General features: G+C 46.5%; 2 protein-coding genes across 2 annotated transcripts in view; both read left to right on the forward strand.

Annotated features, from left to right (window-relative positions):
• Positions 1–21,610, forward strand: part of LOC110517647 (protocadherin-9) — a 588,581-nt gene that overhangs the window by 95,394 nt on the left and 471,577 nt on the right. The window lies entirely within an intron of this gene.
• LOC149970066 (uncharacterized) lies at positions 1,382–20,652 on the forward strand. Its single transcript, XM_090228742.1, has 7 exons — positions 1,382–1,953; positions 3,550–3,862; positions 4,192–4,196; positions 4,420–4,519; positions 4,628–5,176; positions 5,273–5,390; positions 20,627–20,652. Exons 1-7 carry the CDS (start codon positions 1,493–1,495, stop codon positions 20,650–20,652), a joined length of 1,572 nt encoding a protein of 523 aa, XP_090084868.1. The 5' UTR covers positions 1,382–1,492.

Here is a 21,610-nt window from a genome sequence, read left to right on the forward strand (position 1 = left end):
GGATTCTCTCCATCTGGACATGGCAGTACACACAGCAGGGATTCTCTCCATCTGAACATGGCAGTACACACAGCAGTGATTCTCTCCATCTGGACATGGCAGTACACACAGCAGTGATTCTCTCCATCTGGACAGGGCAGTACACACAGCAGTGATTCTCTCCATCTGGACAGGGCAGTACACACAGCAGTGATTATCTCCATCTGGACGTGGCAGTACTCACAGCAGGGATTCTCTCCATCTGGACATGGCAGTACACACAGCAGGGATTCTCTCCATCTGAACATGGCAGTACACACAGCAGGGATTCTCTCCATCTGGACATGGCAGTACACACAGCAGTGATTTATGAAGGGACATTTCTCCATCTGGACATGGCAGTACACACAGCAGTGATTCTCTCCATCTGGACATGGCAGTACACACAGCAGGGATTTATGAAGGGACATTTCTCCATCTGTTCAGAGTGAAGGAATGAAAGATTAGTCAGACAAATGTAGAGAGTAAAGTTGAACACGGACACATCTGGCAGTGGAACACGGTGTGCAGTGACACCGGTGTGTTGCATCACGAACAGAAGTTCTGTGTTGCCAAGAGGAAAGAGATTAGGTAGTGGCACACACACACACACACTCACACACAAACAGACGCACAGTCACATGCACACACACCGACACACACACACACACATACACACATATACACACACATATCCGATAAGATGGTGACACACGTTGACAGAGAGGAGTGATTTGTCCCTGCCACAATGCGTTGCCAAGGGAACACACACACACACACTCGCTCACTCGCTCACCCCGTCCTCTCTCTCAGCGCTAACCATACAGATTGGAGAAGAGGGAGTGAGGGAGAGGAGAGGGAGAGGGAGAGCGAGAGAGGGAGAGGAGAGGGAGAACAAGAGAGGGAGAGGTATAGAGGGAGAGGGAGAGGGAGAGGGGAGGGGAGGGAGAGTGAGAGGGAGAGAGGGAAAGGCAGAGAGGGAGCAGGAGAGAGGGAGAGAGGGAGAGAGGTAAACAGGGAGAGAGGGAGAGAGGTAGACAGGGAGAAAGGGGAAACAAGGAGAGAGGGAGAGAGGTAGAGAGGGAGGGAAAACAAGGAGAGAGGGAGAGAAGTAGAGAATGACGGTAGGTGTCATTGATTGCTGCAGGGACAGAGAATGTGATTGTGACTGTGTTGTGGCGCGTGTATGTGTGTGTGTATGCATGCTGTGGTGTGTGTGTGTGTGTGTTGTGGTGTAGTCTGAGAAGCTCCTAGGCTAGGAGAGGTGCTTGCCGGATCCCTCCATGTCTCTGATGACTAGCAGCTGATACCTGGGCATGCTTCCCAAATGGTACCCTACTCCCTCTAACGTACACTACTTCTGACTAGGGCCAGTAAGAAGTGCACTATGTAAGAACTACATAAGTAATAGTCTGCCATTTGTGACAATCACTTATATCTCCCACTCTGAATATCATTAAGATGATAAAGCAGGATGGTAGGAGGAGAGGAGAGGAGAGGAGAGGAGAGGAGAGGTGGGTCTAGTGGTGGTGGGTCTAGTGGTGGGTGTAGTGGTGGTGGGTCTAGTGGTGGGTGTAGTGGTGGTGGGTCTAGTGGTGGGTCTAGTGGTGGGTCTAGTGGTGGTGGGTCTAGTGGTGGGTCTAGAGGTGGGTCTAGTGGTGGGTCTAGTGGTGGGTCTTCTGGTGGGTCTATTGGTGGGTCTAGTGGTGGTTCTAGTGGTGGTGGGTCTAGTGGTGGTTCTAGTGGTGGTGGGTCTAGTGGTGGTGGGTCTAGTGGTGGGTCTAGTGGTGAGTCTAGTGGTGGTGGGTCTAGTGGTGGTGGGTCTAGTGGTGGGTCTAGTGGTGGGTCTAGTACTGGGTCTAGTAGTGGGTCTAGTGGTGGTGGGTCTAGTGGTGGGTCTAGTGGTGGGTCTAGTGGTGGTGGGTCTAGTGTTGGGTCTAGAGGTGGGTCTAGTGGTGGGTCTAATGGTGGGTCTTCTGGTGGGTCTATTGGTGGGTCTAGTGGTGGTTCTAGTGGTAGTGGGTCTAGTGGTGGTGGGTCTAGTGGTGGGTCAAGTGGTGAGTCTAGTGGTGGTGGGTCTAGTGGTGGTGGGTCTAGTGGCGGGTCTAGTGGTGGGTCTAGTGGTGGGTCTACTGGTGGGTCTAGTGGTGGGTCTAGTGGTGGTGGTTCTAGTGGTGGTGGGTCTAATGGTGGGTCTAGTGGTGGGTCTAGTGGTGGTGGGTCTAGTGGTGGTGGGTCTAGTGGTGGGTCTAGTGGTGCGTCTAGTGGTGGGTCTAGTGGTGGTGGGTCTAGTGGTGGGTCTAGTGGTGGGTCTAGTAGTGGGTCTAGTGGTGGGTCTAGTGGTGGGTCTAGTGGTGGTGGGTCTAGTGGTGGGTCTAGTGGTGGGTCTACTGGTGGGTCTAGTGGTGATTCTATTGGTGGTGGTTCTAGTGGTGGTGGGTCTAGTGGTGGTGGGTCGAGTGGTGGGTCTAGTGGTGGGTCTAGTGGTGGGTATAGTGGTGGTGGGTCTAGTGGTGGGTCTAGTGGTGGTGGGTCTAGTGGTGGGTCTAGTGGTGGGTCTAGTGGTGGTGGGTCTAGTGGTGGTGGGTCTAGTGGTGGGTCTAGTGGTGGTGGGTCTAGTGGTGGGTCTAGTGGTGGGTCTAGTGGTGGGTCTACTGGTGGGTCTAGTGGTGGTTCTATTGGTGGTGGTTCTAGTGGTGGTGTGTCTAGTGGTGGTGGGTCGAGTGGTGGGTCTAGTGGTGGGTCTAGTGGTGGGTCTAGTGGTGGTGGGTCTAGTGGTGGGTCTAGTGGTGGGTCTAGTGGTGGGTCTACTGGTGGGTTTAGTGGTGGGTCTAGTGGTGGTTCTAGTGGTGGTGGGTCTAGTGGTGGGTCTAGTGGTGTGTCTAGTGGTGGGTCTAGTGGTGGGTCTAGTGGTGGGTCTAGTGGTGGTGGGTCTAGTGGTGGGTCTAGCGGTGGTGTTTCTAGTGGTGGGTCTAGTGGTGGGTCTAGTGGTGGTGGGTCTAGTGGTGGTGGGTCTAGTGGTGGGTCTAGTGGTGGTGGGTCTAGTGGTGGGTCTAGTGGTGGTGGGTCTAGTGGTGGTGGGTCTAATGGTGGGTCTAGCGGTGGTGTTTCTAGTGGTGGGTCTAGTGGTGGGTCTAGTGGTGGTGGGTCTAGTGGTGGTGGGTCTAGTGGTGGGTCTAGTGGTGGTGGGTCTAGTGGTGGTTCTAGTGGTGGTGGGTCTAGTGGTGGTGGGTCTAGTGGTGGGTCTAGTGGTGAGTCTAGTGGTGGTGGGTCTAGTGGTGGTGGGTCTAGTGGTGGGTCTAGTGGTGGGTCTAGTACTGGGTCTAGTAGTGGGTCTAGTGGTGGTGGGTCTAGTGGTGGGTCTAGTGGTGGGTCTAGTGGTGGTGGGTCTAGTGTTGGGTCTAGAGGTGGGTCTAGTGGTGGGTCTAATGGTGGGTCTTCTGGTGGGTCTATTGGTGGGTCTAGTGGTGGTTCTAGTGGTAGTGGGTCTAGTGGTGGTGGGTCTAGTGGTGGGTCAAGTGGTGAGTCTAGTGGTGGTGGGTCTAGTGGTGGTGGGTCTAGTGGCGGGTCTAGTGGTGGGTCTAGTGGTGGGTCTACTGGTGGGTCTAGTGGTGGGTCTAGTGGTGGTGGTTCTAGTGGTGGTGGGTCTAATGGTGGGTCTAGTGGTGGGTCTAGTGGTGGTGGGTCTAGTGGTGGTGGGTCTAGTGGTGGGTCTAGTGGTGCGTCTAGTGGTGGGTCTAGTGGTGGTGGGTCTAGTGGTGGGTCTAGTGGTGGGTCTAGTAGTGGGTCTAGTGGTGGGTCTAGTGGTGGGTCTAGTGGTGGTGGGTCTAGTGGTGGGTCTAGTGGTGGGTCTACTGGTGGGTCTAGTGGTGATTCTATTGGTGGTGGTTCTAGTGGTGGTGGGTCTAGTGGTGGTGGGTCGAGTGGTGGGTCTAGTGGTGGGTCTAGTGGTGGGTATAGTGGTGGTGGGTCTAGTGGTGGGTCTAGTGGTGGTGGGTCTAGTGGTGGGTCTAGTGGTGGGTCTAGTGGTGGTGGGTCTAGTGGTGGTGGGTCTAGTGGTGGGTCTAGTGGTGGTGGGTCTAGTGGTGGGTCTAGTGGTGGGTCTAGTGGTGGGTCTACTGGTGGGTCTAGTGGTGGTTCTATTGGTGGTGGTTCTAGTGGTGGTGTGTCTAGTGGTGGTGGGTCGAGTGGTGGGTCTAGTGGTGGGTCTAGTGGTGGGTCTAGTGGTGGTGGGTCTAGTGGTGGGTCTAGTGGTGGGTCTAGTGGTGGGTCTACTGGTGGGTTTAGTGGTGGGTCTAGTGGTGGTTCTAGTGGTGGTGGGTCTAGTGGTGGGTCTAGTGGTGTGTCTAGTGGTGGGTCTAGTGGTGGGTCTAGTGGTGGGTCTAGTGGTGGTGGGTCTAGTGGTGGGTCTAGCGGTGGTGTTTCTAGTGGTGGGTCTAGTGGTGGGTCTAGTGGTGGTGGGTCTAGTGGTGGTGGGTCTAGTGGTGGGTCTAGTGGTGGTGGGTCTAGTGGTGGGTCTAGTGGTGGTGGGTCTAGTGGTGGTGGGTCTAATGGTGGGTCTAGCGGTGGTGTTTCTAGTGGTGGGTCTAGTGGTGGGTCTAGTGGTGGTGGGTCTAGTGGTGGTGGGTCTAGTGGTGGGTCTAGTGGTGGTGGGTCTAGTGGTGGGTCTAGTGGTGGGTCTAGTGGTGGGTCTACTGGTGGGTCTAGTGGTGGTTCTATTGGTGGTGGTTCTAGTGGTGGTGGGTCTAGTGGTGTTGGGTCGAGTGGTGGGTCTAGTGGTGGGTCTAGTGGTGGGTCTAGTGGTGGTGGGTCTAGTGGTGGGTCTAGTGGTGGTGGGTCTAGTGGTGGGTCTAGTGGTGGGTCTAGTGGTGGTGGTTCTAGTGGTGGTGTGTCTAGTGGTGGTGGTTCGAGTGGTGGGTCTAGTGGTGGGTCTAGTGGTGGGTCTAGTGGTGGTGGGTCTAGTGGTGGGTCTAGTGGTGGGTCTAGTGGTGGTGGGTCTAGTGGTGGGTCTAGTGGTGGGTCTACTGGTGGGTCTAGTGGTGGGTCTAGTGGTGGTTCTATTGGTGGTGGTTCTAGTGGTGGTGGGTCTAGTGGTGTTGGGTCGAGTGGTGGGTCTAGTGGTGGGTCTAGTGGTGGTGGGTCTAGTGGTGGGTCTAGTGGTGGTGGGTCTACAGGTGGGTCTAGTGGTGGTTCTATTGGTGGTGGTTCTAGTGGTGGTGTGTCTAGTGGTGGTGGTTCGAGTGGTGGGTCTAGTGGTGGGTCTAGTGGTGGGTCTAGTGGTGGTGGGTCTAGTGGTGGGTCTAGTGGTGGGTCTACTGGTGGGTCTACTGGTGGGTCTACTGGTGGGTCTAGTGGTGGTGGGTCTAGTGGTGGTGGGTCTAGTGGTGGGTCTAGTGGTGCGTCTAGTGGTGGGTCTAGTGGTGGTGGGTCTAGTGGTGGGTCTAGTGGTGGGTCTAGTAGTGGGTCTAGTGGTGGGTCTAGTGGTGGGTCTAGTGGTGGTGGGTCTAGTGGTGGGTCTAGTGGTGGTGGGTCTAGCGGTGGTGGGTCTAGTGGTGGGTCTAGTGGTGGGTCTAGTGGTGGTGGGTCTAGTGGTGGGTCTAGTGGTGGGTCTAGTGGTGGGTCTAGTGGTGGTGGGTCTAGTGGTGGTGGGTCTAGTGGTGGGTCTAGTGGTGGTGGGTCTAGTGGTGGTGGGTCTAGTGTTGGGTGTATTGGTGGGTCTAGTGGTGGGTCTAGTGGTTGGTCTAGTAGTGGGTCTATTGGTGGTGGGTCTAGTGTTGGGTGTATTGGTGGGTCTAGTAGTGGGTCTATTGGTGGTGGGTCTAGTGGTGGGTCTAGTGGTGGGTCGAGTGGTGGGTCTAGTGGTCTAAAGATGTCATGTCAGTGTGACTGGAATACCACACAGTTAGTTCAGTCATGGATGGGGACCGTGTTGATAGCTCGTCATACTTTACTCTGACATCATGTGCCTCTTATCCTCTTACGATGTCTTCTCATCCCCTAATCATCCAAACCCCTTTGCCCTCTCCATTTTATCCATCTGTACCCGGATAAATATATACACAATGTTGATGAATTTGCTAACGATTAAATCAAAGATGTCATTTTTGGCTGGCCGTCATTAGCACCCCATTCATAAAAATATGTGGCGCAGTGAGCCTCTGGTCTGTTTGGGGCTGATTGATACGTCAACGTTGTTGAGCGAATCAGGAACAAGGTGTAGTAGCTCTGCATTACTTCTATGAGTACTGAGATAACTCTCTAGGAACCTCAGTGACTGGTCCAGAGGATTCAACCAAACACCATATGCCAAACAACAACGTGGCAGACGGTAAACAGCCAAACACCATATGCCAAACAACAACGTAACGGACGGTAAACAGCCAAACACCATATGCCAAACAACAAGGTAACGGACGGTAAACAACCAAACACCATATGCCAAACAACAACGTAACGGATAAACAACCAAACACCATATGCCAAACAACAAGGTAACGGACGGTAAACAACCAAACACCATATGCCAAACAACAACGTAACGGACGGTAAACAGCCAAACACCATATGCAAATCAACAACGTAACGGACGGTAAACAGCCAAACACCATATGCCAATCAACAACGTAACGGACGGTAAACAGCCAAACAACATATGCCAAACAACAACGTAAACGGACGGTAAACAGCCAAACACCATATGCCAAACAACAACGTAACGGACAGTAAACAGCCAAACACCATATGCCAAACAACAATGTAACGGACGGTAACAGCACACACACACACACTCAGAGTAAATAACTGACAGTCAAGGCCGTCACGGGCCAGTGTCCAATCAACCAATCAGAATGCCACGTTCCTGACCTTTATGTGTGTGAGTGGAAACAGCGAGACAGACAGCCACACAGACAGGCAGCCAGCCACACAGACAGACAGCACACAGACAGACAGACAGCCACACAGACAGACAGACAGCCACACAGACAGACAGACAGCCACACAGACAGACAGACAGCCACACAGACAGGCAGCCAGCCACACAGACAGACAGACAGCCACACAGACAGACAGCCAGCCACACAGACAGACAGACAGCCACACAGACAGGCAGCCAGCCACACAGACAGGCAGGCCAGCCACACAGACAGGCAGCCAGCCACACAGACAGGCAGCCAGCCACACAGACAGGCAGCCAGCCACACAGACAGACAGACAGCCACACAGACAGGCAGCCAGCCACACAGACAGACAGACAGCCACACAGACAGACAGACAGCCACACAGACAGGCAGCCAGCCACACAGACAGGCAGCCAGCCACACAGACAGGCAGCCAGCCACACAGACAGGCAGCCAGCCACACAGACAGACAGCCAGCCACACAGACAGACAGCAGCCACACAGACAGACAGACAGACAGACAGACAGACAGACAGACAGACAGACAGACAGACAGACAGACACAAGGCATATTTCTTGACCTAAACGCTTTCTGGAGAGGCATCTGTGGTTTCCTAACCAGTATGGCAGCAACCACTCTCTCTCTCTCTCTCTCTCTCTCTCTGTCTCTGTCTCTCTCTCTCTCTCTCTCTCTCTCTCTCTCTCTCTGTCTCTGTCTCTGTCTCTCTCTCTCTCTCTCTCTCTCTCTATCTCTCTGTCTCTCTCTCTCTCTCTCTGTCTCTCTCTCTCTCTCTCTGTCTCTGTCTCTGTCTCTCTCTCTCTCTCTCTCTCTCTCTCTCTGTCTCTCTCTCTCTCTCTCTGTCTCTCTCTCTCTCTCTCTGTCTCTGTCTCTGTCTCTCTCTCTCTCTCTCTCTCTCTCTCTCTATCTCTCTGTCTCTCTCTCTCTCTCTCTGTCTCTCTCTCTCTCTCTGTCTCTGTCCTCTCTCTCTCTCTCTCTCTCTCTCTCTCTGTCTCTCTCTCTCTCTCTCTGTCTCTCTCTCTCTCTCTCTGTCTCTGTCTCTGTCTCTCTCTCTCTCTCTCTCTCTCTCTCTCTGTCTCTCTCTCTCTCTCTCTCTCTGTCTCTCTCTCTCTCTCTCTGTCTCTCTCTCTCTCTCTCTCTCTCTCTCTCTCTCTCTCTCTCTCTCTGTCTCCCTCTCTATCTCTCTCTCTCTCTCTCTGTCTCTCTCTCTATCTCTCTCTGTCTCTCTCTGTCTCTCTCTGTCTCTCTCTCTCTCTCTCTCTCTCTCTCTCTCTCTCTCTCTCTCTCTCTCTCTCTCTCTCTCTCTCTCTCTCTCTCTCTCTCTCTCAAATTCAAATTCAAATTCAAATTCAAGCTGCTTTATTGGCATGAAAAAACATTGTGTCAATATTGCCAAAGCAACAATGTATGCAATATACATTGTAACAAAATTATAAATGATAGCAAATAATAATATAAAATGGTAGTAAATAATAATACAAAATTAAATACAAAAATAATAACAATAAAATGGTAACAGTCTACAGTAAACATTAATAATTATAGTAATAACAATAATAGTAATAATAAGTAAGTTACTGTTTACTATGCAGATGTTATTATTCAGTGTCCCTCAGGCTATGGCAGGAAAATACATATTTGGCTGCAAGAGGAGCCATTGCTCCTTCGCCCATGAGTATTCTTAGTTTTTCCTCTGGGTTCAATTTGTAAAAATGTGGAATATATGTAGTCATTTCTGTGAATAATGAATCTCTTTGTGAGGAATATTTATCACAGTAAAGGAGAAAGTGCATCTCTGTCTCTACCTCCCCTGTCATGCAGTGACCACATACACGCTCTTCTTTTGGTAGCCATGTCTTTTTATGTCTGCCGGTTTCTATTGCCAATCGGTGGTCACTCAGCCTGTACTTGGTAAGGATCTGTCTCTGCTTCGTATCTCTGACAGAGTAGAGATAATCAGCCAATTCATATTCTCTGTTTAGGGTCAGATAGCAATTTAGTCGGCTTTGGGATTTTGTTTCGTTTTTCCAGTATTGTAAGTATGATTCCTTTGATTGGTTCATGATTTTGTTTATTGGAATTCTTTCTTTTGAAGCAGTGCTGGTGTCAGCTTGATTGGTGAGGTCCAACACCAGCTGACTGAGAGGGCTCGTTTCTGGGCTCAGCTCTTGGGCTTGAAGTGCTTTAATTCTTGAATCTACTTGAGACGCACATGTCCCAAGTAGGCACCTGGAAATGCAAATGCGCTACGCTAAATGCTAAATGTACTCGTTAAAACTCAAACCTTGATCAAAATTCACAAGCAGGGTATTAAATTAAAGCTACACTCGTTGTGAACCTAGCCAGCAAGTCAGATTTTTAAAATGCTTTTCGGCGAAAGCATCAGAAGCTATTATCTGATAGCATGCACCCCCCAAAATGCCAGCTCGACACGTAAACAACAGATTTTGCGATAGACGGCGCTACCCAAAACGCAGAAATAAAATATAAAACATTCATTACCTTAGACGAGCTTCTTTCTTGGCACTCCTATATGCCCCATAAACATCACTATTGGGTCTTTTTTTCGTTTAAATCGGTCCATATATACCCAAAATAGCTTTGTATTGAAGTAGTGTCATTCAGAAAAATTCATCGTTTTTAAACGCTGCGTAATTTTTTAAAATTAAAAAAGTCGACGATAAACTTTCACAAAACACTTCGAAATCCTTTTGTAATCCAACTTTAGGTATTAGTAAACGTTTATAATCTATCAAAACGATTACAGGGCGATGTCTCTTCAATAGGTCCTCACTTCAAAAACAATGCAATCTGATCTCTCCTTGAACTGCATCCGGGTGAAGACTGGAAAACTTGGGGTCAGACAGATGGATTTTCCAACAATTAATTCGATTGAAAATTAGTACAATGGCGCCATCGTGCGGAATTTGTATGAAGTGCAGGCAAATTTCCATTAAATTCTGTTGTCCTTTAACAACTGGTGGAAGTGACTTATGGAAATTATTTTTTGCTTTCAGAGAGCAGTTTTTCTTGCGTTTTTCAATGAAACACACGCTCTGTTATAGTCACAGCCGTGATTTAACCAGTTTTATAAACTTCAGAGTGTTTTCTATCCACACATACTAATCATATGCATATACTATATTCCTGGCATGAGTAGCAGGACGCTGAAAAGTTGCGCGATTTTTAACAGAATTTTCAAAAAAGGGGGGGGTAGATCTAACAGGTTAAATTGCAGACTCGAATTTGGACTTGAATTTAGATGTAGCCAAAATTTTAATGATCTTTTCTGTATTTTCATTATTACTGGAAAACGGCCCAATTCTGCCCTACATGCATTAGTTGGTGTATTTCTCTGGACTTGTAGAATTTTCCGACAGAATTCTGCATGTAGGGTTTCAATTGGATGTTTGTCCCACATTTTAAAATCCAGTTTATTGAGTGGCCCCCAAACCTCACTTCCATAAAGTGCTATTGGTAGGATTACACTGTCAAATATTTTAGTCCAAATTCTAATTGGGATGTTGATTTTGAATAATTTCATTTTTATTGCATACATTGCTCTGCGGGCTTTTTCTTTGAGTGCATTCACTGCCATATTAAAGTTTCCCGACGCAGATATGGTCAGACCAAGGTAGGTGTAATTTTTTGTGTGTTCAATTAAGGTGTTGTTCAGGGTGAATTTACATTTTTGTTTCTGACATCTGGGTTTTTTTTGGAAAATCATGATTTTAGTTTTTTGGAAATTTACTGCCAGGGCCCAATTATGGCAATATTGCTCCAGAATATTAATGTTTTGTTGAAGACCTTCTTTGGTTGGTGATAGAAGTACCAAGTCATCAGCATATAGCAGGTATTTCACCTCTGTGTCAAATAGTGTGAGTCCTGGGGCTGGAGATTGGTCCAACATGTCTGCTAATTCATTGATATAAATGTTGAAAAGATTTGGACTCAAATTGCAGCCTTGTCTCACACCTCGACATTGTGAAAAAAATTCTGTTCTTTGGTTTTTGATTTTTATTGCACACTTATTTTCTGTGTACATACATTTTATTAAGTCATACACCTTACCACCAAGCCCACTTTGTAGAATTTTGTAGAATAGCCCTTCGTGCCAAATCGAATCAAATGCTTTTTTAAAGTCAATAAAGCAAGCAAAGATTTTGCCCTCTTTTTTTTGGTGGACGTGTTTATTAATTAGTGTGTGTAAGGTGTATATATGGTCAGTAGTGCGATGGTTAGGGAGAAAGCCAATTTGACATTTACTTATTACATTTTTTTCTTGAAGAAAGGTTTGAATTCTTGAATTCAAAATGCTACAGAAAATCTTTCCCAAGTTACTGTTGACGCAAATTCCCCTGTAATTATTGGGGTCTGATTTGTCTCCACTTTTGTGGATAGGGGAGATGAGCCCCTGGTTCCAGACATCAGGGAAGCAGCCAGAAGTTAAAACCATGTTGAACAATTTAAGCACAGCATTTTGCAACTCAGGTGTGCTGTTTTTCAGCATTTCATTTCTGATGTTGTCTACACCACAAGCCTTTTTTGATTTAATAGATTTTAGCTTTTCATTTAGTTCTTGTTGGGTTATTGGGTAATCTAATGGATTTTGGTTGTTTTTAATGACTGATTCCAGGATGTTCAATTTTTCTTTAATTTCTAATTGGTTCTGGTTTAAGTCTTTTTGTGGGATGTTTTTGTATAGATTATCAAAGTAAGTTTTCCAAATTCCTACATCTTGTATGGCTAATTCTTGTGGCTTTGTTGTGCTTAAATTGTTCCACATGTCCCAGAACTGATTTTGGTCAATTGCGTTTTCAATTTCATCAAGTGTCTTGTTGGTATAATTCAATTTCTTGCATTTCAGTGTTTGTTTATACTGTTTCAGAGTTTCAAAGTATTCATATCGTAGCTCTGGGTTGTTTTGCTGCTTATGTTTTTTGTTTGACATTTGTCTTAGGTGTTTTCTAATTGTTTTACATTCATTATCAAACCATTTGTCAGAAACATTTTGATTTTTGCTTCTGATGTTGCATTGCTTTGGTTTTCTCAAATTTGCTTTCGATGCTGCTTTTTGGAATATGCAGTTGATGTTTTGGGTAGCTGAATTGACACCATCTTTATTGTTTTGGTACTGTGAGTTATTGAAAAACTGTATAGAGTTCATCATTTCATTTGAGTTCAATGTTTCAATGAATGCCTCTGCACTGTTTGGAGCCCATCTGAACGATTGGTTTATGTTGTAAAGTTTATTGGGCTGTTTTTTTGAATGAATATTGCCGGTTAATTTCTTCAGAAACACGTTGATCTGACTGTGATCTGACAATGGTGTCTGTGGTCTGACAGTGAATGCACTAATGGAGGAGGGGTCAATGTCAGTGATGGCATAATCGACTACACTTGTCCCAAGAGCTGAGCAGTAAGTAAACTGACCTAAAGAGTCCCCTCTGATTCTACCATTAAGCATGTACAGGCCTAAGGCTCGACAGAGATGTACTAACTCTTTTCCATTTTTGTTCAGTATTTGGTCAGGACTGTTTCTATTATTTATAATAGGGCTACTGTACAAGGAGGGGTGTCCAAATATGTGGTGGTTACCTCCCGCATCAGTGTAGTCAGGCTCAGAACCTGTTCTTGCATTGAAATCTCCACAAAGAAGCACTTTACCCTGCGCCTGAAATGTAATGATTTCTGTCTGGAGATTGTCAAAAAACTGATCATCATAATATGATGAATCTGAAGGAGGAGCATAAGCTGCACATATGTATACATCATTGTCACAATAGATTGTACCTTTGTTAAGTTTTAGCCAAATGTGAGTGGTACCTTTTTTCATTTCATTCAGTGCTAAGTCCTGCTTATGCCAAATGATGATTCCACCTGAGTCTCGGCCCCGTTTAACATTTTTATGTTTGATTGATGGTAGTAAACTTTCTCTATAGCCTGAGGGACACTGAGTATCTATGTCTCCACGACACCATGTTTCCAGTAGGATTATGATGTCCTGTCCCTTGATGTTTTTAATCAATTCTGGATTAGTTGTTTTATAACCAAAATGTGAAGAGTATAGGCCCTGGATATTCCAAGAGCTGATAGTTAATGATCTCATTTATAATAAGTGATATTCACTGGTTTGAGTAAAGTACATCGAAAAAAACAAAAAAAATAAAATATGTATATATACATATATATACATACACACATACACATATACATATATATACATACATATATACACATATACATACATATATACATACACATACATATATATATACATATATATATGCATACACATACATATATACATACACATACATATACACACATACATACATACATACATACACACACACACACACACACACATACATACATACACACACACACATACATACATACATATATATATACATATATATACACATACACATACATATATATATATATATATACATACATATATATATATACACACATACATGCACATACACATATACACACATACATACATACATACACACACACGCGCACACACACACACACACACACACACCATTACATATAATAATTATTATAATACCGGTGTCAATACATTTAGGAATATTTGTAAACAAATGAATAAGAATGGAATAAGATTGCATTGTACTTATGTTATGTGCAATCTGCAACCCTGTGTGTTTGTGTGTGTGTGTGTGCGCGTGCGTGCCCGTGTGTGAATTAAAGGGACTGTCTAGCTCAGTAGTCTGCATATTAGTTGCAGTAGTTGGCGCACCTCTCCTATCTCTGATTGTTCTAGGGGTCTTCTGCCAGAGGTTACCTCAGCATATGTAGGCTGACGATCTAATTGATACATGGTGTGGACTGCATCATGTGGTCTACTTCCCTGAAGGGCAGTGTTCTGACCGACCCTGGAGTAGTGGTCAGAGCTGTGTTGTGATGGGTTGGGTCTAGTAGAGCTGTGTTGTGATGGGACAGGTCTAGTAGAGCTGTGTTGTGATGGGCCGGGTCTAGTAGAGCTGCGTTGTGATGGGCCGGGTCTAGTAGAGCTGTGTTGTGATGGGCCGGGTCTAGTAGAGCTGTGTTGTGATGGGCCGGGTCTAGTAGAGCTTTGTTGTGATGGGCCAGGTCTAGTAGAGCTGTGTTGTGATGGGCCAGGTCTAGTAGAGCTGTGTTGTGATGGGCCAGGTCTAGTAGAGCTTTGTTGTGATGGGCCAGGTCTAGTAGAGCTGTGTTGTGATGGGCCGGGTCTAGTAGAGCTGTGCTGTGTTGGGCCTGGTCTAGTAGAGCTGTGCTGTGTTGGGCCTGGTCTAGTAGAGCTGTGCTGTAATAAGCCATGTCTGGCTCTTTTCTCCTCGGGATGGTGGAGGTACTGTTGTTTCAGAAGGTGGGGCGTGGGACCTTTGTTGCTGGGGTGATGGGTGTGTGGGTCCCTGCCAAGTGTTGCATCTTTTAGGTCCTTGGCAAAGGTTCTGATACTGTCCTGATCAAGATGTATATTATCATATAAGTGTTGACATGTCAGAGTGGGGTGGTGAGCCGTTCTGACGTTGAGCAGTGAGGCACAGTCCACAGTGATCTGTTGATTTATTTTGTCGATCAACTTTTCTGGGAAGTCTTTTCTTGGTAGGAGGGTGGACACAACTATATTGGTTGTTGGGAACATAGCCTGTGCCCGTTCTGCCACTCTTCTCACTGCCCCAGATACATTTTCACCTTTGGCATGAAGGTCGTTTGTGCCAGTGTGGATGATGATGTTGTCAGGGGTGTCAATCCTGGTCTGACTGAGTAGCTGCATTGCACTCTCAGTTGTAGGACACCAGAACTTATACACCTGGTGTCTAGGGAATAATCTTTCCTGGACTAAGAACTTCCCATTTGAATCAATTAGAATTGCAGTTGTGGGTGATTGTCTGGGTGGAGCAGACTGGGAGGCTGGTATTCTGACCTGGGCTGGAGCAGACTGGGAGGCTGGTAGGTTAACCTGGGCTGGAGCAGACTGGGAGGCTGGTATTCTGACCTGGGCTGGAGCAGACTGGGAGGCTGGTAGGTTGACCTGGGCTGGAGCAGACTGGGAGGCTGGTAGGTTAACCTGGGCTGGAGCAGACTGGGAGGCTGGTATTCTGACCTGGGCTGGAGCAGACTGGGAGGCTGGTAGGTTGACCTGGGCTGGAGCAGACTGAGAGGCTGGTAGGTTGACCTGGGCTGGAGCAGACTGGTAGGCTGGTGCAGTGTCATCCGGCTGTGTAGTGGAGGCCATGCTGGTCTCAGGTTCTGCTTGTGTTGTACCAAGCGGGTGTTCTCTAGATGCAGAGGACACAATGACTCTCTGCCGGTTGAGGGTGTCAATGTACCTCTCTTTTTGTTCGAGCTCCTTTCTAGTTGTGCTCAGATGGTCTCTGAGGTCATCATTTGTCTGACTCAGCTTGTCCATTCTGCTTTCTAATTTAGCTATGGATGCTCTGCTCTCCTCCCTGAACTGTTTCATCTCTTCTTTGAGTTTCTGGACAGTGTCCTCCTCTTGAAGCTTCTTCTCTCTGAGTTCTATGACCTCTGCTTCGACTAGAGAGAGGGTGTTGTGGAAACGTTGCATAGCAGGTGTTCTTATTGAAATTGTCATGTCCTTGACTCTGTCTGCTGCAGGTGAGGTAGGTAAAGGGACGTTGAGGGCTTCCTGCTGGGTCACAGAGACCATTGGGGTCTGCTTTTCTCCATCTCCCTCCTTGACTTTTTCCTCATTTTCTGAGATGATGTCAGCGTCTTCTTTTAGGGTAGCAAACCTATTCTCAAAAGCCTGGAGGCTTGAATCATTGCCTTGTATCAATACAGTTCCATTATTATATAAGTTTACTGTTTGATATGTGTTGCTCTGGTCAGCTTCTTCAAAAATGCTGATCTGACATCCTTGGCTGATGCCCCTCTTTTTTGAGAAAGGGAAATGGTTGCAAATAACCTTTTTCCATATGTTCCCTCGATTGGTATTAAAAATTAAATTTGCTCTTGTTTTGTAACTGGTAAGATCTGCAAACAGGCATTCATGGTTCTGTCCCATCAACAAACCTTTGAAACTTTTCTTAGCTTTCTCTGTTTGGATGTCTGGTGGGTAAACAATTTCCATAGCAACGCTGGTGATGTTGGCTACAATGTTGCAATAGAAGTGCTGTTTCTTGTATAATGCTCTCTTGTTTCTTCAGAGGACTGTTTCACTTTGTTGTCCTTTTTTCTTTTCTTTTTTCTTCTGTCCTTATTTTGTCCTTATTTTGTCTTCCTTTCTTCTGTTAACTAGATATTTTTTTTGTTATTCTTTGTAAGCTAGCTAGCTTCTTCCAGGAGAGTCCCTAGCAACTGCTTAGCAACATGTAAACAATTCAACTAACAATTCAGCTAGCTAAGATAACTGTATAATTTTATGAAAAATAGTTACTTTTTCGAAATCCTGTCTTTTTGGTTTGTTGCTTGTATTGTCTTCTATTGAGTCTTGCAGTTTTCTTTTGATTTTTTCGATGTACTTCACTCTAAAAAACCATTTAAATCTCAATATATACAGGAGCTCATTTTTCAGCAGCTGCTCAATTTGGAACTCCGGAACTCTCTCTCTCTGTCCCTCTCTCTCTCTCTCTCTCTCTCTCTCTCTCTCTCTCTCTGTCTATGTCTCTCTCTCTCTCTCTCTCTCTCTCTCTCTCTCTCTGTCTATGTCTCTCTCTGTCTCTCTCTGTCTCTCTCTGTCTCTCTCTCTATCTCTCTCTGTCTATGTCTCTCTCTGTCTCTCTCTGTCTATGTCTCTCTCTGTCTCTCTCTGTCTCTCTCTGTCTCTCTCTCTATCTCTCTCTGTCTATGTCTCTCTCTGTCTCTCTCTCTCTCTCTCTCTCTCTCTCTCTCTCTCTGTCTATGTCTCTCTCTGTCTCTCTCTGTCTCTCTCTGTCTCTCTCTCTATCTCTCTCTCTCTCTCTCTCTCTCTCTCTCTCTCTATCTCTCTCTCTCTCTCTCTCTCTCTCTCTCTCTCTCTCTGTCTATGTCTCTCTCTGTCTCTCTCTGTCTCTCTCTGTCTCTCCCTGTCTCTCTCTGTCTCTCTGTCTCTATCTGTCTCTCTCTGTCTATGTCTCTCTCTGTCTCTCTCTGTCTCTCTCTGTCTCTCTCTCTATCTCTCTCTCTCTCTCTCTCTCTCTCTCTCTCTCTCTATCTCTCTCTCTCTCTCTCTCTCTCTCTCTCTCTCTCTCTCTGTCTATGTCTCTCTCTGTCTCTCTCTGTCTCTCTCTGTCTCTCCCTGTCTCTCTCTGTCTCTCTGTCTCTATCTGTCTCTCTCTGTCTCTCCCTGTCTCTCTGTCTCTCTCTGTCTCTCTCTGTAGTGTCCTAGCCAGTATTGTAGCGTCCTTTCATGGCAGGTTTGATGTGGGGCTGAATCCCAGACGGCCTCCTGTTTCCTACATAGTGCTCTACAGCCCTATGGGCCGAGGTCATCACTAGTGGACTAAATAAAAATAGGGTACCATTTGAAATAGAGATCGCCTGCTGTGTCTCTCCATGCAGAGCCTCTCTCTCTCTCTCTGTCTTTCTCTGTCTATCGCTATTTCAGTCTCTCTCTCTCTCTCTCTCTCTCTCTCTGTCTCCCTTTCTCTCTCTCTCTCTCTCTGTCTCCCTTTCTGTCTCTCTATATCTCTCTCTGCCTGTCTCTCTCTCTGTCTTGCTCTCTGTCTACCTCTGTCTCTTTCAGTCTCTCTGTCTCCCTTTCTGTCTCCCTGTCTATCTCTCTCTCTTTGTGTCTCTCTCTGTCTACTTCTCTCTCTCTCTGTCTCTCTCGCTTTGTCTCTCTGTATCTGTCTGTATCTCAATTCAATTTCATTTTAAGGGCTTTGTTGGCATGGGAATCGTACGTTTACATTGTCAAAGCAAGTAGAATACATAATAAACAGAAGTGAAATAAACAATAAAACAGAAAACATTTCACTCACAGAAGTTCCCAAAATATTCAAGACATTTCAAATGTCATATTATGTCTATATACAGTTTGTGTAACGATGTGCAAATAGTTAAAGTACAAAAATGGGAAAATAAATTAACATAAATATCGGTTGTATTTACACTGATGTTTGTTCTTCACTGGTTGCCCTTTTCTCGTGGCAACAGGTCAACGTGTTTGAACACTGTGATATTTCACCCAGTAGATGTTGGAGTTCACCGAAATTGGATTTGTTTTGGAATTCTTTGTGGGTCTGAGATAAAAAAATAATAAAAAATGTGTCTCTACCATGGTTCTACATTTGGCAGGAGGTTAGGAAGTGCAGCTCAGTTTCCACCTCATTTTGTGGGCAGTGGTGCACATAGCCTGTCTTCTCTTGAGAGCCATGTCGGCCTACGGCGGCCTTTCTCAATAGCAAGGCTATGCTCACTGAGTCTGTACATAGTCAAAGCTTTCCTTTAGATTGGGTCAGTCACAGTGGTCAGGTATTCTGCCACTGTGTTCTCTCTGTTTAGGGTCAAATAGCATTCTAGTTTGCTCTGTTCTTTTTGTAAATTCTTTCCAATGAGTCAAGTAATAATACTTTCTCATGATTTGGTTGGGTCTAATTGTGCTGCTGTCCTGGGGCTCTGTGGGGTCTGTTTGTGTTTGTGAACAGAGCCCCAGGACCAGCTTGTTTAGGGGACTCTTCTCCAGGTTCGTCTCTCTGTAGGTGATGGCTTTGTTATGGAAGGTTTGGGAATCGCTTCCTTTTAGGTGGTTGTAGAATTTAACAGCTTTTTTCTGGATTTTGATAATTAGCGGGTTAAGTCATATTTCTGCTCTGCCTGCATTATCCTGAGTGGTGAAGCGGTCTAAGGCATCACTACAGACCCTGGTTCGAATCCAGGCTGTATCACAACCGGCCCAGTGTTTGGCCATCAATGAACATAACAACTTGTTCGTAACCTGACAGTTAAATAAAGGTGAAATACATTGAAATGTTGATAATTAGTGGGTATCGGCCTTCTGCTCTGCATGCATTATCTGATGTTGACCTTTTCTCTCTCTCTCTCTCTCTCTCTCTCTCTCTCTCTGTCTCTCTCACTCTCTCACTCTCTCTCTCTCTCTCTCTGTCTCTCTCTCTCTCTCTCTCTGTCTCTCTCTCTCTCTCTCTCTCTCTCTCTCTCTCTCTCTCTCTCTCTCTCTGTCTCTCTCTCTCTCTCTCTGTCTCTCTCTCTCTCTCTGTCCCTCTCTCTCTCACTCTCTCTCTCTCTGTCTCTCTCTCTCTCTCTCTCTCTCTCTCTCTCTCTCTCTCTCTGTCCCTCTCCCAGCTTGCTTAGGGGACTCTTCTTCACGTTCATCTCTCTGTAGGTGATGTTATGGAATAATTGGGTTTTGATAATTTTGATAATTAGGGGGTATCGGCCTAATTCTGCTCTGCTTGCATTATTTGATGTTGTACACAGAGGATATATTTGCAGAATTCTGCGTGCTGAGTCTCAATTTGGTGTTTGTCCCATTTTGTGAATTCTTGGTTAGTGAGTAGACCCTCAGACCTCACAACCATAAAGATCAATGGGTTCTATAACTGATTCAAGTATTTTTAGCCAAATCCTAATTGGTATGTTGAATTTTATGTTCCTTGTGATGGCATAGAAGACCCTTCTTGCCTTGTCTGAGGCTTCAGTGTGTTAGTAGAACAGGTTTGTGAACTCAGGACCTGGACCAGCTGGATGAGGGGACTGAGGCTTCAGTGTGTTAGTAGAACAGGTTTGTGAACTCATCCCCAGGACCAGCTGGATGAGGGGGCTGATGCTTCAGTGTGTTAGTAGAACAGGTTTGTGAACTCATCCCCAGGACCAGCTGGATGAGGGGGCTGATGCTTCAGTGTGTTAGTAGAACAGGTTTGTGAACTCATCCCCAGGACCAGCTGGAAGAGGGGGCTGATGCTTCAGTGTGTTAGTAGAACAGGTTTGTGAACTCAGGACCAGCTGGATCAGGGGACTGAGGCTTTAGTGTGTTAGTAGAACAGGTTAGTGAACTCAGGACCAGCTGGAAGAGGGGACTGAGGCTTCAGTGTGTTAGTAGAACAGGTTTGTGAACTCATCCCCAGGACCAGCTGGATGAGGGGGCTGATGCTTCAGTGTGTTAGTAGAACAGGTTTGTGAACTCAGGACCAGCTGGATCAGGGACTGAGGCTTCAGTGTGTTAGTAGAACAGGTTAGTGAACTCAGGACCAGCTGAATGAGGGGACTGAGGCTTCAGTGTGTTAGTAGAACAGGTTTGTGAACTCAGGACCAGCTGGATGAGGGGACTGAGGCTTCAGTGTGTTAGTAGAACAGGTTTGTGAACTCATCCCCAGGACCAGCTGGATGAGGGGGCTGAGGCTTCAGTGTGTTAGTGGAACAGGTTTGTGAACTCAGGACCAGCTGGATCAGGGGACTGAGGCTTCAGTGTGTTAGTAGAACAAGTTTGTGAACTCATCCCCAGGACCAGCTGCATGAGGGGACTCTTTTCTCTGCTCAGCTCTTGGCATTGCAGGGCTTGGTAATGATATGAGAGGAGGAGTACTGTACACACAATAATATTTCAGATATTTCTAGTTTTTATTAGTAGTGGATATTGGCCTAATTCTTCCCAGCATGCATCGTTTGTAGTTTTCCTCTGGACATGAAGGAGAATCTGACAGAACTCTGCATGCAGGGTTTCAATGGGGTGTTTGTCTCATTGGGTGACATCTTGTTTTGTAAGTGGACCCCCACACCTCGCTGCCATAAAGTGAAATTGGTTCAATGACACATTCCATTCGTTTTAGCCTGAATTTTATAGGTATTTCAATTTGTTTGAATTCGTATTTTTAATAGCGTAGAATGCCCTGCGTGCTTTCTCTCTCAGTTTGTTCACGGCATCATTAAGGTGTCTAGTTGAGCTTATCTTAAACCTAAGTAATTGTAGTGTGTACATTACTCTATATATTTAAACCTCAGTAATTGTAGTGTGTACAGTATTCTATATATTTAAACCTCAGTAATTGTAGTGTGTACAGTACTCTATATATTTTGTACCAATTGAGAACTTTGGTCTAATTCAATGAGATCTGGATCTTCTCTGGAAAATCATTAGTTTAGTCTTTTTGGGGGTTTACTGCCAGGGCCCAGGTCTGGCAGTACTGCTCTAGCAGGTCCAGGCTCTGCTGTAGGCCATGTGCTGTGGGGGTTTACTGCCAGGGCCCAGGTCTGACAGTACTGCTCTAGCAGGTCCAGGCTCTGCTGTAGGCCATGTGCTGTGGGAGTTTACTGCCAGGGCCCAAGTCTGACAGTACCGCTCTAGCAGGTCCAGGCTCTGCTGTAGGCCATGTACTGTGGGGGTTTACTGTCAGGGCCCAGGTCTGGTAGTACTGCTCTAGCAGGTCCAGGCTCTGCTGTAGGCCATGTACTGTGGGGGTTTACTGCCAGGGTCCAGGTCTGACAGTACTGCTCTAGCAGGTCCAGGCTCTGCTGTAGGCCATGTGCTGTGGGGGTTTACTGTCAGGGCCCAGGTCTGGTAGTACTGCTCTAGCAGGTCCAGGCTCTGCTGTAGGCCATGTACTGTGGGGGTTTACTGCCAGGGCCCAGGTCTGGCAGTACTGCTCTAGCAGGTCCAGGTTCTGCTGTAGGCCATGTGCTGTGGGGGTTTACTGCCAGGGCCCAGGTCTGGCAGTACTGCTCTAGCAGGTCCAGGCTCTGCTGTAGGCCA

The sequence above is a fragment of the Oncorhynchus mykiss genome, unplaced genomic scaffold (assembly GCF_057628025.1).
Source record: "Oncorhynchus mykiss isolate SJ-2025 unplaced genomic scaffold, ASM5762802v1 scaffold98, whole genome shotgun sequence".
In the NCBI taxonomy this organism is placed as follows: Eukaryota; Metazoa; Chordata; class Actinopteri; order Salmoniformes; family Salmonidae; genus Oncorhynchus; species Oncorhynchus mykiss.

Coding starts and splice junctions, on each gene's coding strand:
- LOC149970066 (XM_090228742.1), top strand. CDS start 1,493: ATGGTAGGAGGAGAGGAGAGGAGAGGAGAGGAGAGGAGAGGTGGGTCT. Junction 4,520..4,627: donor GTGGTGGGTCTAGTGGTGGT/GGGTCTAGTGGT, acceptor TCTAGTGGTGGT/GGGTCTAGTGGTGGTGGGTC. Junction 5,391..20,626: donor TGGTGGTGGGTCTAGTGGTG/GTGGGTCTAGTG, acceptor TTGTTTTGTAAG/TGGACCCCCACACCTCGCTG.